General features: G+C 46.3%; 1 protein-coding gene across 1 annotated transcript in view; it reads left to right on the top strand.

Moving 5' to 3' along the window:
• LOC120990331 (ADP-ribosyl cyclase/cyclic ADP-ribose hydrolase 1-like) overlaps positions 1-15,717 on the top strand; it is an 82,883-nt gene extending 67,166 nt beyond the window's left edge. The window contains exons 7-8 of the mRNA XM_040419079.1: positions 12,581-12,667; positions 14,675-15,717. Of these exons, the coding sequence (XP_040275013.1) occupies positions 12,581-12,667; positions 14,675-14,744 (157 nt within the window). The 3' untranslated portion in view covers positions 14,745-15,717. The remainder of the gene's footprint in view (positions 1-12,580; positions 12,668-14,674) is intronic.
• The last annotated feature ends 1,146 nt before the right edge of the window (positions 15,718-16,863 follow it).

The following is a 16,863-nucleotide window of genomic DNA, read 5'->3' as shown; positions in this document are numbered from 1 at the left end:
ATTTTATTTTTTGACACAAGTTAGTGGAATATGAGACTTTGTAAGAAAAAAAAAAATTTCCGCTAACTTGGGCCAAAAAAATGTCTGAATGGAGCCTTACAGGGGGGTGATCAATGACAGGGGGGGTGATCAATGACAGGGGGGGTGATCAATGACAGGGGGGTGATCAGGGAGTCTATATGGGGTGATAACCCCCCCTGGAAGGCTCCAGGGAGACGCCTGTATGTGTTTTGCGGATCCGATCCATCTATCAGTGGATCCGTAAAAATCATGGGGACGTCTGAATTGAGCTTTACAGGGGGGTGATCAATGACAGGGGGGTAATCAATGACAGGGGGGGGTGATCAGGGAGTCTATATGGGGTGATCACCACAGTCATTGATCACGCCCCTGTAAGGCTCCATTCAGACGTCCGTATGCGTTTTGCGGATCCGATCCATCTATCAGTAGATCCGTAAAAATCATGCAGACATCTGAATGGAGCTTTACAGGGGGGTGATCAATGACAGGGGGGTGATCAGGGAGTCTATATGGGGTGATCACCACAGTCATTGATCACGCCCCTGTAAGTCTCCATTCAGACATCCATATGCGTTTTGCGGATCCGATCCATCTATCAGTGGATCCGTAAAAATCATGCGGACGTCTGAATGGAGCTTTACAGGGGGGTGATCAATGACAGGGGGGTAATCAATGACAGGGGGATGATCAGGGAGTCTATATGGGGTGATCACCACAGTCATTGATCACGCCCCTGTAAGGCTCCATTCAGACGTCCGTATGCGTTTTGCGGATCCGATCCATCTATCAGTGGATCCGTAAAAATCATGCGGACATCTGAATGGAGCTTTACAGGGGGGTAATCAATGACAGGGGGGTGATCAGGGAGTCTATATGGGGTGATCACCACAGTCATTGATCACGCCCCTGTAAGGCTCCATTCAGACGTCCGTATGCGTTTTGCGGATCCGATCCATCTATCAGTGGATCCGTAAAAATCATGCGGACGTCTGAATAGAGCTTTACAGGGGTGTAATCAATGACAGGGGGGTAATCAATGACAGGGGTGTGATCAGGGAGTCTATATGGGGTGATCAGGGGTGATCAAGGGTGAATAAGGGGTTAATAAGTGACAGGGGGGGGGGGGTGTAGTGTAGTGGTGCTTGGTGCAACATATTACTGAGCTACCTGTGTCCTCTGGTGGTCGATCCAAACAAAGGGGACCACCAGAGGACCAGGTAGCAGGTATATTAGACGCTGTTATCAAAACAGCGTCTAATATACCTGTTAGGGGTTAAAAAAATCACATCTCCAGCCTGCCAGCGAACGATCGCCGCTGGCAGGCTGGAGATCCACTCTCTTACCTTCCGTTCCTGTGAGCGCGCGCGCCTGTGTGTGCGCGTTCACAGGAAATCTCGGCTCACGCGAGATGACGCCAATCGGCGTTAGCGTAGCCTGGGGGAGCCGCCGCGATGACGCCTTTCGGCGTTACAGTTGCGGCAAGTGGTTAAAGGGGTTGTCCGGGATCAAAATTAATTATTTTCAAAATGCTTTACTCACTATTACTAGCCGAGTAAAGGTTCCCCCAATGTTTTTAGGTATTTTTTACACTTCTGCATGGCTCCTACGGTCCCCAACAGATTGTTGACATCGATGTTTGTGTGTGATGACTTCCTGCCGCACTGCACTGTGGGTCCCAGTTCAGCGCGGCATCCCCTGGTTTCTACTCGTCCCTGCACCCGCCCCCCTCATACATATTCCGCCTCCTGTAGCACATCGTCCACTTCTCCATCTATCCACCCCCCTGATTCTCCAGCCTTCTGCCCCATTAGCCTGTATTTTACATGGGAGGAGTTTTCTATGCTAAGTAGCATAGTAATCTGCCTCCTTCATTCATTGGAAAGCTCCATGCCCGGTGATGTCACCGGATCAGAGGGGCGTGGCTTAGCACAATGTCTGCCAGCCTAGTTACCGCCCCTCCGTGCGCTCTGCATAATAACTTAGGCTGACGGTGATGTCACCGGGCTCCCTGCAAAGCAGAAGAAGTCACTTTGCTCGCCTGCAAGGGACCCGGTACGTCACTGAGTATAAGAAAATAGGCACTTCCGGCTAAGAATTTGCTATATCAAAACGGGGCTTCAGAAATGTGTGGCAAAGGTAAGCCATACATACATGTGTGTAATATGTATGTCACTCTAGTACACTTACACCAATCTCCCCAATCCCGAACAACCCCTTTAATACTTCCATCACTGAGGGCAGAATAAAGTCATGACAGAGACATTGATCTCAATGGTATGTCACTCATAAGCTCAAATTAAAGGGAATGTTTAATCAGAAAATGACCTATTATTTAAATCAAGTTTTATGTTAAACATACATTTCAAGAATTTTTGGTAATATTATTTTAAATTTCCCACGTCACTATTTATGTTTTAAAAAAATCCGAAAATTTTGCAGATTTCGCATTGGCCACTAGACCTAATAATGGGCACCACTACATAGTACAGATCATTTTTCAACAGTTATCTCCTTATCACAGACAGGAATATAATGACAGATATCACATATATATACACTGCTCAAAAAAATAAAGGGAACACAACACAATGTAACTCCAAGTCAATCACACTTCTGTGAAATCAAACTGTCCACTTAGGAAGCAACACTGAGTGACAATCAATTTCACATGCTGTTGTGCAAATGGGATAGACAACAGGTGGAAATTATAGGCAATTAGCAAGACACCCCCAATAAAGGAGTGGTTCTGCAGGTGGTGACCACAGACCACTTCTCAGTTCCTTTGCTTCCTGGCTGATGTTTTGGTCACTTTTGAATGCTGGCGGTGCTTTCACTCTAGTGGCAGCATGAGACGGAGTCTACAACCCACACAAGTGGCTCAGGTAGTGCAGCTTATCCAGGATGGCACATCAATGCGAGCTGTGGCAAGAAGATTTGCTGTTTCTGTCAGCGTAGTGTCTAGAACATGGAGGCGCTACCAGGAGACAGGCCAGTACATCAGGAGACGTGGAGGAGGCCGTAGGAGGGCAACAACCCAGCAGCAGGACCGCTACCTCCGCCTTTGTGCAAGGAGGAACAGGGGGAGCACTGCCAGAGCCCTGCAAAATGACCTCCAGCAGGCCACAAATGTGCATGTGTCTGCTCAAACGGTCAGAAACAGACTCCATGAGGGTGATATGAGGGCCCAACATCCACAGGTGGGGGTTGTGCTTACAGCCCAACACCGTGCAGGACGTTTGGCATTTGCCAGAGAACACCAAGATTGGCAAATTAGCGCCCTGTGCTCTTCACAGATAAAAGCAGGGTAACACTGAGCACATGTGACAGACGTGACAGAGTCTGGAGACGCCGTGGAGAACGTTCTGCTGCCTGCAACATCCTCCAGCATGACCGGTTTGGCATTGGGTCAGTAATGGTGTGGGGTGGCATTTCTTTGGAGGGCCGCACAGCCCTCCATGTGCTCACCAGAGGTAGCCTGACTGCCATTAGGTACCGAGATGAGATCCTCAGACCCCTTATGAGACCATATGCTGGTGCGGTTGGCCCTGGGTTCCTCCTAATGCAAGACAATGCTAGACCTCATGTGGCTGGAGTGTGTCAGCAGTTCCTGCAAGACAAAGGCATTGATGCTATGGACTGGCCTGCCCGTTCCCCAGACCTGGATCCAATTGAGCACATCTGGGACATCATGTCTCGCTCTATCCACCAACGTCACGTTGCACCACAGACTGTCCAGGAGTTGGTAGATGCTTTAGTCCAGGTCTGGGAGGAGATCCCTCAAGAGACCGTCCGCCACCTCATCAGGAGCATGCACAGGCGTTGTAGGGAGGTCATACAGGCACGTGGAGGCCACACACACTACTGAGCCTCATTTTGACTTGTTTTAAGGACATTACATCAAAGTTGGATCAGCCTGTAGTGTGTTTTTCCACTTTAATTTTGAGTGTGACTCCCAATCCAGACCTCCATGGGTTGAAAATTTTGATTTCCATTTTTTTTTTTGTGTGATTTTGTTGTCAGCACATTGAACTATGTAAAGAACAAAGTATTTAAGAAGAATATTTAATTAATTCAGATCTAGGATGTGTTATTTTTGTGTTCCCTTTATTTTTTTGAGCAGTGTATATATACAGTACAGACCAAAAGTTTGGACACACCTTCTCATTCAAAGAGTTTTCTTTATTTTCATGACTATGAAGGCATCAAAACTATGAATTAACACATGTGGAATTATATACATAACAAACAAGTGTGAAACAACTGAAAATATGTCATATTCTAGGTTCTTCAAAGTAGCCACCTTTTGCTTTGATTACTGCTTTGCACACTTTCGGCATTCTCTTGATGAGCTTCAAGAGGTAGTCCCCTGAAATGATTTTCACTTCACAGGTGTGCCCTGTCAGGTTTAATAAGTGGGATTTCTTGCCTTATAAATGGGGTTGGGACCATCAGTGGCGTTGAGGAGAAGTCAGGTGGATACACAGCTGATAGTCCTACTGAATAGACTGTTAGAATTTGTATTATAGCAAGAAAAAAGCAGCTAACAGTCTATTCAGTAGGACTATCAGCTGTGTATCCACCTGACTTCTCCTCAACGCCACTGATGGTCCCAACTCCATTTATAAGGCAAGAAATCCCACTTATTAAACCTGACAGGGCACACCTGTGAAGTGAAAACCATTTCAGGGGACTACCTCTTAAGGCTCATCAAGAGAATGCCAAGAGTGTGCAAAGCAGTAATCAAAGCAAAAGGTGGCTACTTTGAAGAACCTAGAATATGACATATTTTCAGTTGTTTCACACTTGTTTGCTATGTATATAATTCCACATGTGTTAATTCATAGTTTTGATGCCTTAAGTGTGAATCTACAATTGTCATAGTCATAAAAATAAAGAAAACTCTTTGAATGAGAAGGTGTGTCCAAACTTTTGGTCTGTACTGTATATATATATATATATATATATATTCAGAGAGAGAGATAGAGAGAGAGATAACACAGTGGCCACCATTCACATTAGGTAAGATCTCAGCACAGGCAGCGGAGGAGAGCAGTGTCCCTTGGCTGCCCACAAGCCCAAGTTCCCAGTGCATACTGAGGGGATAGTCCTGTGTATACCTGTGACTCAATGGGGAAGTTTGAGCCCCGGTTCAGAAAAAGCCACACTCTGGATAGATTTCTTATTCACACAATCTTGGTGCATCTCTGCACAGGTTTCAGGGTGTACTGAACTGTAATATTCTGCCCTTACGAATGTATGGGCTGTATTTTATACGCCTTTATACAGTGTAGAGATGAGCAAATTTCTTGAAATGTGTTTTATCTCTGATTCGGTTAACCTCTTAGTGACCAGCCTGTTTCATTGTCGCCTTCCAAGAGCTATAACCTTTTTGTTTTTCCGTCTATGTAGCTGTAAGAGGGCTTGTTTTTTATGGGACAAGTTGTAGTTTTTAATGGTGTCATTTTGGGGTACACATAACTTTCTGATTAACTTTTATTTACTCTTTCTGGGAGGGAGATGGGAGAAAACAGCAACACTGCCACGCGTTTTTACATTGTAAATCTTACGACGTTTATTTTTAAGTATAAATAACATAATATCTTTATTCTCTGGGTCAGTACAATTAAAGCGATACCAAATACATATCGTTTATTTTTTACGTTTTACTACTTTTGTGCAATAAAACCCCTTTTTAAAAAAAAAAAAAGAAAATCTTTTTGCAACGCCGCTTACTAAGACTAGGGATGAGCGATCCCGAACTGTATAGTTCGGGTTCGTACCGAATTTTGGGGTGTCCGTGACACGGACTCGAACCCGAACATTTTCGGAAAAGTCCGGGTTCGGTGTTCGGCGCTTTCTGGCGCTTTTTGAAAGGCTGCAAAGCAGCCAATCAACAAGCGTTGTACTACTTGCCCCAAGAGGCCATCACAGCCTTGCCTACTATTGGCATGGCTGTGATTGGCCAGTGCAGCATGTGACCCAGCCTCTATATAAGCTTGGGTCACGTAGCGCTGCACGTCACTCTGCTGATTCAAGCATAGGGAGAGGTTGCAGCTGCGACGTTAGGGCGAGATTAGGCAGATTAACTCCTCCAAAAGACTTCATTCTGTGATCGATCTCCAGCTGTGGATCATTGAAGTGCTGATATTGAATTGCTCACTTTTTTTAGGCTGCCCAGAGCGTTTTTATATCACTTTTTTCTAGGGTGATCGGCGGCCATTTTGTGGCTTGTGGTGCGCCAGCACAAGCTACCACCAAGTGCATTTAACCATCAATAGTGTGGTTATTTTTTGCTATATCCTACATCAGGTGCAGGCTGAGCCTGTGTCACCCAAGTGCATTTAACCATCAACAGTGTGGTTATTTTTTGGCCATATACTACATCAGCTGCAGGCTGAGCCTGTGTCACCGAAGTGCATTTAACCATCAACAGTCTGGTTATTTTTTGGCCATATACTACATCAGGTGCAGGCTGAGCCTGTGTCACCCAAGTGCATTTAACCATCAATAGTGTGGTTATTTTTTGCTATATCCTACATCAGGTGCAGGCTGAGCCTGTGTCACCCAAGTGCATTTAACCATCAACAGTGTGGTTATTTTTTGGCCATATACTACATCAGGTGCAGGCTGAGCCTGTGTCACCCAAGTGCATTTAACCATCAATAGTGTGGTTATTTTTTGGCCATATACTACATCAGGGGCAAGTTGAGTCTGTCACCCAGCGCCTAAAAAATAGACCTGACATTTATATTCCTCCAAATCAGTACTGTTTTAGCTGGTCAAGTTATTTGTAGTGACCGTAAAAGCACAGTTTTTGTTCTGGGTTGAAAAACTATTCCCAAATTTGCCATTCTCAAAATTAGTAGTTTCTGCTATATCAGGCCTACTTTAAATCTATCCCAAAAAGGATATCTTAGATTGAAGGTGCTGATAGTGTCATTCTGAAAAACTTAACACACACGCTACAGTGCAGATACAAGTCTAATTCTGTGATTAAAGGTATATCTGTCACACAGCGCGTAAAAAATAGGCCTCACATTTATATTCAACCAAATCTGTCATTACTTGTGTGCCTGTATTAGTGTAATACGGTACCTAAATAGATAGCCAGACAGTGTTAGGTGTCTGTAAAAAAAGGCCTGAATTTTAATTCAATACATTGGCCCGAATAATATTTTTCTTATTGTGGTGAACGGTAACAATGAGGAAAACAACTAGTAAGGGACGCGGACGTGGACATGGTCGTGGTGGTGTTAGTGGACCCTCTGGTGCTGGGAGAGGACGTGGCCGTTCTGCCACAGCCACACGTCCTAGTGTACCAACTACCTCAGGTCCCAGTAGCCGCCAGCATTTACAGGGATATTTGGTGGGGCCCAATGCCGTTCTAAGGATGGTAAGGCCTGAGCAGGTACAGGCATTAGTCAATTGGGTGGCCGACAGTGCATCCAGCACGTTCACATTATCTCCCACCCAGTTTTCTGCAGAAAGCGCACAGATGGCGCATGAAAACCAAGCCCATCAGTCTGTCACATCACCCCCATGCATATCAGGGAAACTGTCTGAGCCTCAAGTTATGCAGCAGTCTCTTATGCTGTTTGAAGACTCTGCTGCCAGGGTTTCCCAAGGGCATCCACCTAGCCCTTCCCCAGGGGTGGAAGAGATAGAATGCACTAACGCACAACCACTTATGTTTCCTGATGATGAGGACATGGGAATACCACCTCAGCACGTCTCTGATGATGACGAAACACAGGTGCCAACTGCTGCGTCTTTCTGCAGTGTGCAGACTGAACAGGAGGTCAGGGATCAAGACTGGGTGGAAGACGATGCAGGGGACGATGAGGTCCTAGACCCCACATGGAATGAAGGTCGTGCCACTGACTTTCACAGTTCGGAGGAAGAGGCAGTGGTGAGACCGAGCCAACAGCGTAGCAAAAGACAAAGAGGGAGCAGTGGGCAAAATCAGAACACCCGCCGCCAAGAGACTCCGCCTGCTACTGACCGCCGCCATCTGGGACCGAGCACCCCAAAGGCAGCTTCAAGGAGTTCCCTGGCATGGCACTTCTTTAAACAATGTGCTGACGACAAGACCCGAGTGGTTTGCACGCTGTGCCATCAGAGCCTGAAGCGAGGCATTAACGTTCTGAACCTTAGCACAACCTGCATGACCAGGCACCTGCATGCAAAGCATGAACTGCAGTGGAGTAAACACCTTAAAAACAAAGAAGTCACTCAGGCTCCCCCTGCTACCTCTTCTGCTGCTGCCGCCTCGGCCTCTTCTGCTGCTGCTGCCGCCGCCTCGGCCTCTTCCTCCGCCTCTGGAGGAACGTTGGCACCAGCCGCCCGGCAAACATGGGATGTACCACCAACACCACCACCTGCGTCACTAAGCATCTCAACCATGTCACGCGGCAGCGTTCAGCTCTCCATCTCACAAACATTTGAGAGAAAGCGTAAATTCCCACCTAGCCACCCTCGATCCCTGGCCCTGAATGCCAGCATTTCTAAACTACTGGCCTATGAAATGCTGTCATTTAGGCTGGTGGACACAGACAGCTTCAAACAGCTCATGTCGCTTGCTGTTCCACAGTATGTTGTTCCCAGCCGGCACTACTTCTCCAAGAGAGCCGTGCCTTCCCTGCACAACCAAGTGTCCGATAAAATCAAGTGTGCACTGCGCAACGCCATCTGTGGCAAGGTCCACCTAACCACAGATACGTGGACCAGTAAGCACGGCCAGGGACGCTATATCTCCCTAACTGCACACTGGGTAAATGTAGTGGCGGCTGGGCCCCGGGCGGAGAGCTGTTTGGCGCACGTCCTTCCGCCGCCAAGGATCGCAGGGCAACATTCTTTGCCTCCTGTCTCCTCCTCCTCCTACTCAGCTTCCTCCTCCTCTTCTTCCACCTGCTCATCCAGTCAGCCACACACCTTCACCACCAACTTCAGCACAGCCCGGGGTAAACGTCAGCAGGCCGTTCTGAAACTCATATGTTTGGGGGACAGGCCCCACACCGCACAGGAGTTGTGGCGGGGTATAGAACAACAGACCGACGAGTGGTTGCTGCCGGTGAGCCTCAAGCCCGGCCTGGTGGTGTGCGATAATGGGCGAAATCTCGTTGCAGCTCTGGGACTAGCCGGTTTGACGCACATCCCTTGCCTGGCGCATGTGCTGAATTTGGTGGTGCAGAAGTTCATTCGCAACTACCCCGACATGTCAGAGCTGCTGCATAAAGTGCGGGCCGTCTGTTCGCGCTTCCGGCGTTCACACCCTGCTGCTGCACGCCTGTCTGCTCTACAGCGTGACTTCGGCCTTCCCGCTCACCGCCTCATATGCGATGTGCCCACCAGGTGGAACTCCACCTTGCACATGCTGGACAGACTGTGCGAGCAGCAGCAGGCCATAGTGGAGTTTCAGCTGCAGCACGCACGGGTCAGTCGCACTGCGGAACAGCACCACTTCACCACCAATGACTGGGCCTCCATGCGAGACCTGTGTGCCCTGTTGTGCTGTTTCGAGTACTCCACCAACATGGCCAGTGGCGATGACGCCGTTATCAGCGTTACAATACCACTTCTATGTCTCCTTGAGAAAACACTTAGGGCGATGATGGAAGAGGAGGTGGCCCAGGAGAAAGAGGAGGAAGAGGGGTCATTTTTAGCACTTTCAGGCCAGTCTCTTCGAAGTGACTCAGAGGGAGGTTTTTTGCAACACCAGAGGCCAGGTACAAATGTGGCCAGACAGGGCCCACTACTGGAAGACGAGGAGGACGAGGATGAGGAGGAGGTGGAGGAGGATGAGGATGAAGCATGTTCACAGCGGGGTGGCACCCAAAGCAGCTCGGGCCCATCACTGGTGCGTGGCTGGGGGGAAACACAGGACGATGACGATACGCCTCCCACAGCGGACAGCTTGTCCTTACCTCTGGGCAGCCTGGCACACATGAGCGACTACATGCTGCAGTGCCTGCGCAACGACAGCAGAGTTGCCCACATTTTAACGTGTGCGGACTACTGGGTTGCCACCCTGCTGGATCCCCGGTACAAAGACAATGTGCCCACCTTACTTCCTACACTGGAGCGTGATAGGAAGATGCGCGAGTACAAGCACACGTTGGTAGACGCGCTACTGAGAGCATTCCCAAATGTCACAGGGGAACCAGTGGAAGCCCAAGGCGAAGGCAGAGGAGGAGCAAAAGGTCGCCAACGCAGCTGTGTCACGGCCAGCTCCTCTGAGGGCAGGGTTAGCATGGCAGAGATGTGGAAAAGTTTTGTCACCACGCCACAGCTAACTGCACCACCACCTGATACGGAAAGTGTTAGCAGGAGGCAACATTTCACTAACATGGTGGAACAGTACCTGTGCACACCCCTCCACGTAATGACTGATGGTTCGGCCCCATTCAACTTCTGGGTCTCCAAATTGTCCACGTGGCCAGAGCTAGCCTTTTATGCCTTGGAGGTGCTGGCCTGCCCGGCGGCCAGCGTTTTGTCTGAACGTGTATTCAGCACGGCAGGGGGCGTCATTACAGACAAACGCAGCCGCCTGTCTACAGCCAATGTGGACAAGCTGACGTTCACAAAAATGAACCAGGCATGGATCCCACAGGACCTGTCCATCCCTTGTGCAGATTAGACATTAACTACCTCCCCTTAACAATATATTATTGTACTCCAGGGCACTTCCTCATTCAATCCTATTTTTATTTTCATTTTACCATTATATTGCGGGGCAACCCAAAGTTGAATGAACCTCTCCTCTGTCTGGGTGCCGGGGCCTAAATGTGTGACAGTGGCCTGTTCCAGTGGTGGGTGACGTGAAGCCTGATTCTCTGCTATGACATGAAGACTGATTCTCTGCTGACATGAAGCCAGATTCTCTGTTACGGGACCTCACTCCTCTGCCTGGGTGCCTGGGCCTAAATATGTGACAATGGACTGTTCCAGTGTTGGGTGACGTAAAGCCTGATTCTCTGCTATGGCATGAAGACTGATTCTCTGCTGACGTGAAGCCTGATTCTCTGCTATGGGACCTCTGTCCAATTGATATTGGTTTATTTTTATATATTTTATTTTTATTTTAATTCATTTCCCTATCCACATTTGTTTGCAGGGGATTTACCTACATGTTGCTGCCTTTTGCAGCCCTCTAGCTCTTTCCTGGGCTGTTTTACAGCCTTTTTAGTGCCGAAAAGTTCGGGTCCCCATTGACTTCAATGGGGTTCGGGATGAAGTTCGGGTCGGGTTCGGATCCCGAACCCGAACATTTCCAGGAAGTTCGGCCGAACTTCTCGAACCCGAACATCCAGGTGTTCGCTCAACTCTAACTAAGACCCATAACTTTTTTATTTTTCTTTCTATGGAGTTGTGTGAGGGCTTGATTTTTGTGGGACAATTGTAGTTTTCATTGGTATCATTTGGGGTGAAACTGCGCTTTTTGATTGCTTGTTATGACGTTTTATTTAACGGCATTCACCATAGGGGATAATTTACATGATATTTGTGCAGTGTGGGTCGTTACAGAGGCGGCGATAGCAAACATGTGGGGGAGATTTGATTTTGCAATTTTTTTCATTGAAAAGCGTATTTTCAATGGAAAAAAGCACATTTTTTTAATTGGATTTTTTATTAAATAATTTTTTTTTTACTTTTTATTACCACTTAATAGTCCCACAAGGGGACAATAATAGGCAATATTTTAAAATATTATGTACTATCCCTATAGTGCATTGCATTTTAAGGTCAGTGCTATACTGACATTGACCAGCCTGAATGGCACCTCCACAATGCACCCTGATGCATGTTTCGCGTCAGCTTTCTCAGGAGAGGCAGCTTCCTCAGGGGTTTTGGATGTCAGAACTTTTTTATGTGGGTTTTATCTGGCTTTATATGTTTTTCAATAAAGATATAATTTTGTACATCCGTGTCAGCAATGTGCTAAACTTTGTTGATAGGAGTGTAGTTTAAAGCATGTCGCATGGCCAGCGGCAGGCCTGCGCTTCTACATAACTTTGGTGCATCCGCCAGCAGCGCAGAGAGAGATTTAATTGACTGTCTTAATAAATGTCTTCCTAAGTATCTTGAAGCTGCAGATATAGAACAGCTTTTGAAACAGGCTGGATCACACCTGCCGACAGCATAGAAAAGTGGTCGCTCCCCTTGTGGAGGCTCCACGGCCACCAATGAATCCATATATATAAGCCACCGTACCTTGGGGAATGCCTGATGGATGATTTTGATAAAACCCACTGATACCAGTGACTCCATATGACACATTAATGCTGGACCACCAATCATTATTAGTGAGTCCCACTGCAGGCACTGTATACTCATATCTCAGGAACACTGCAACCTACAAAGAGAAATAAGGGATTGTTTTAATCAGCATGATCAACCCTACCAGGCAATGTGCCTGGTTTAATAGGGTTAAGCATGCTGACAGAGGCCCTTTATCTTACACTTGGTTCATACTACACCATGAGACTGCTAATCTTGTGCACAGAATGCCTTCTGTATAGATGTCTGTATTTCTAAGCAGTAAATATGACTTTTATTTCAGAAATTCATGTAACAGCACATCCTTGGTGGAACTAGAACATTATATTGAAGAGCACAAGCTGAAATATTCCTGCATTGACAACTACAGGTAAGTACACCAGTTAGGTTTACTGAATGACTCATTGGTGACACATTGCAGTGTCCACCCTGGTAAAATCTAATTTTTCTGTTTACATCTGGAACCTCTGTCCGTCATATTTGATGGAAAAACTGCTTTGTACAGCACAGTTTTTATATCATACAGACCCATTTGTCATTTTTAAGTGACAGATCCAGAACTACATTGTGGTTTCTGTTTCTTAACATGTACAGAGCTATAAAGTACATCTGTCAAAACTCCTATACAAATGCAGTATACTGTATGGCACTGGGGATATACAGTATTCTATGATTTGATTCAGTATTTTCATATAAAAAGTTGCTTAAATGCTGCTATGACACATTGAGAAAGCCTGTGAGTTCTGTTTTCTCTGTGCATGCATGTAGAAAGCTTGTGAGTCCTGCTGTTTCTGCTCAATCATAGAGAAAGTCTGAGTCCTGCTACACCCACACACACATAAAGTCTGAGGAGAAGCCTTACCCTGTGCACAAACAGAGGAAGCCTGTGAGTCCAGCTTCCCCTACCCACTCACAGAGAAAGCTTGAGTTCTGTTTCCCTGGCCCACCCATGTAGAAAGCCTGTGAGTCCTGCTGCTTCTGCTCAATCATAGAGAAGTCTGTGAGTCCTGCTTCCCCTGCCCACTCATAGAGAAAGCCTGTGAGTCCTGCTTTTCCCACTAACTCATAGAGAAAGTCTGTGAGTCCTGCTACACCCACACACACACAAAGTCTGAGGAGAAGCCTTACCCTGTGCACAAACAGAGGAAGCCTGTGAGTCCAGCTTCCCCTACCCACTCACAGAGAAAGCTTGAGTTCTGCTTCCCTGGCCCACCCATGTAGAAAGCCTGTGAGTCCTGCTGCTTCTGCTCAATCATAGAGAAGTCTGTGAGTCCTGCTTCCCCTGCCCACTCATAGAGAAAGCCTGTGAGTCCTGCTTTTCCCACTAACTCATAGAGAAAGTCTGTGAGTCCTGCTACACCCACACACACACAAAGTCTGAGGAGAAGCCTTACCCTGTGCACAAACAGAGGAAGCCTGTGAGTCCAGCTTCCCCTGCCCACTCACAGAGAAAGCTTGAGTTCTGCTTCCCTGGCCCACCCATAGAGAAAGCCTGTGAGTCCTGCTACCCTGCCCATTCATAGAGAAAGCCTGTGAGTCCTGCTTTTCCCACTAACTGATAGAAAAGTCTGTGACTCCTGCTTCCCCTGCCCATTCATAAAGAGAGAGTGTGAGTTCTGCTTTTTATATTGACTCATAAAGAAGCCTATGAGAAAGGCCTCTTGCACACGACTGTGTGCTAGCCATGGCCATGCTGCGGACCACAAATTGCGGTCCGCTCATTTGAATGGAGTCCGCAATCCATCCGTTCTGCAAAAAGATAGAACAAGGTTTATTTTTTTGTGCAACGGAAGCACGGAACAGAACCCCATGGACAGCACTCCATAGTGCTTCCATGGGTTTCAGTTCCGTGCTTCCGTTACGTTCTGCACTGCATGCCCGGATTTGCAGACCCATTCAAGTGAATGGGTTCGCATCCGTGATGCGGAATTCACATGGCTGTATGCGGCCCGCAATACTGCCACGGTAGCACTACGGCCGTGTGAAAGAGGCCAAAGCCTGTGAGTCCTGCTAAGTCCCACTCAAAGAGAAAGCCTGTGAGTCCTGCTTCCCTGCCCACTCATAGAAAATCCTGCTTCCTATTATTACTTATAGAGAAGCCTGTGAGTCCTGCTTCCCATGACTATGCATAGAGAAGCCTGTGAGTCCTTCTTTGTCTATTCACTCATGGAGAAGTCTGTGAGGCCTGCTTCCGCTGCCAACTGTTCTGTTTCTTGCACCCTCACACAATGACAGCTTTTCCTTTCTCATTCTAGTGAACTGTGGGACACCTGTAGATAGCTGATAAATGTTCATTGTGGGAAAACACTTTTAATGCTCCTTTACTAGAGAACTGATTTCCTAATATAATTCTCTACATTTTTTTTTTAACCACCAGGCCTGTTCAAGCTCTGCAATGTGTCGACAACCCTGATTCTGCTGCCTGCAATAAGTGCAACTACCAGTAAAATAAAATTTGCAATTAGCTCAATGTTAAGCAGAATACGAATTATCTCTCTGTTATTTGTTAGGCCTTGGTCAATAAACATCACCGGCTCGTAGTAACCAGAAAACCATGGCTCCATGCTATATGAAGAGTCAGCGTGGGGACCAATATACATAAATCCTGCAGATGGAAGACATTGTAGGATAATACTTCCTGACATTTTCTGTCAATTTCGCTTTATGTAAAAATTGTAATCAGTAAACTAGCAATAATCCACTGTTTAACCCCTTTCTGCTCTGGGACATACTATTGCGCATGTCAGCTATGTACTTTTGAAGTCACAGTAATATTATGTTGCAGCTATGTATTATGCACCTGGACCCTGCTCTAATGGTTGGGCTCAAAGTTAACTCCAATCCTGGATGGTTAACCCCTTAAGGCTATGTTCACACAAGGGATTTTGACAGTGTCTAAATCTATCACATATTCTGCGGCAGAAACTGCCACAGTTTTTCAATTTCAGTCTTATGGAGCTGATCGCAGTTTAGCCCCATGGAGTGAAGCTAAACCACGAGCAGACTCCTGCTGCAGTTTCCCGTGGTGTCCACTTGGGAAATGTCTTGGCACAGTCTGGAAAACCACACATAAATAATCCACGGCCTCATGAAAGGCAGTGCGGATTCTCATTGATAACAATAGGAGGCAGTTTCAGCTTAGAAAAGCTAGCAAAAACCTGCAATGTGAACACAGCCTAAGGGCTCATGCACACGACCGTTGTTGTTTTGCGGATCCGTTGTTCCGTATCTGAGTTTTTTTTTTTCTCTGATTTAAGTCCTCTTCCGTTCCGTTATTTCACAAAACATAACCGTATGGTTTCCATATTTGATCTGTTTTTTGCAGATCGGAAACGGAAACAGTAACTTATTAATCACCAAACACATGAGCAATATGGGTTGGGCATAGCATTTATACAGTATGGATCCGCAAAATACGGATGAAATACAGATGACATACGGATGTGTTCCGTGTGCGTTCCGTATTTTTTGCGGACCCATTGACTTGAATGGGGCCTTGGACCGTGATTTGCGGACAATAATAGGACATGCACTATTTTTTTGTGAAACGGAAATACGGAAATGGAATGCACACGAAGTACCTTCCGCTGTTTTTGCGGACTCATTGAAGTGAATGGTTCCGCATATGGTCCGCAAAAAAAGGAACTGAAGCGGAAAGAAAATATGTTCGTGTGCGAGAGCCCTAAGACCTCAGTCAATGCTGATTATGACATCTAGGGTTTAGACAGAGGAAGGCCCAGATCTGCCATGAACGCTAGTCTGTTAGACAAACAATGGTTCCGTAATAGGACCAAAAAAAATTGTAGAGACAATGAATTATGTTTATTAAAAAAAATAACAACCCCCCCCTCCATAAAATGCTTTATTATGGGAAAAAATGACATGTATGATATTGCCGCATAATTATCTGAACTATAAAATTGTCTTGTTATTTTTGTGAACAAAAAATAAAAAACAATGCAAGAACGGCTGCTTTTGTTCATCCTGCCTCACAAAAAATGGAATAGAGGTCAAAATGTTACCGATAAAAACTCCAATTCTTCCTGCAGAAACAGTTCCCCTACCCACAGCTCCGCTGATGACAAAATAGGTTATAACTCTTGGAATATGGTAACACAAAAGAAAAATAATTTTTTAACACTATTTTTCACTTGTGCAAAAAATATAAAACATTTAAAAAAAAGATATACACTCACCTAAAGAATTATTAGGAACACCTGTTCTAGTTCTCATTAATGCAATTATCTAGTCAACCAATCACATGGCAGTTGCTTCAATGCATTTAGGGGGGTGGTCCTGGTCAAGACAATCTCCTGAACTCCAAACTGAATGTCAGAATGGGAAAGAAAGGTGATTTAAGCAATTTTGAGCGTGGCATGGTTGTTGGTGCCAGACGGGCCGGTCTGAGTATTTCACAATCTGCTCAGTTACTGGGATTTTCACGCACAACCATTTCTAGGGTTTACAAAGAATGGTGTGAAAAGGGAAAAGCATCCAGTATGCGGCAGTCCTGTGGGCAAAAATGCCTTGTGGATGCTAGAGGTCAGAGGAGAATGGGCCGACTGA

This window comes from Bufo bufo, chromosome 2 (assembly GCF_905171765.1).
Source record: "Bufo bufo chromosome 2, aBufBuf1.1, whole genome shotgun sequence".
NCBI lineage: Eukaryota > Metazoa > Chordata > Amphibia > Anura > Bufonidae > Bufo > Bufo bufo.
Note: the sequence above shows the minus strand (reverse complement) of the source record. Positions and strands in the feature narration are given on the sequence as shown.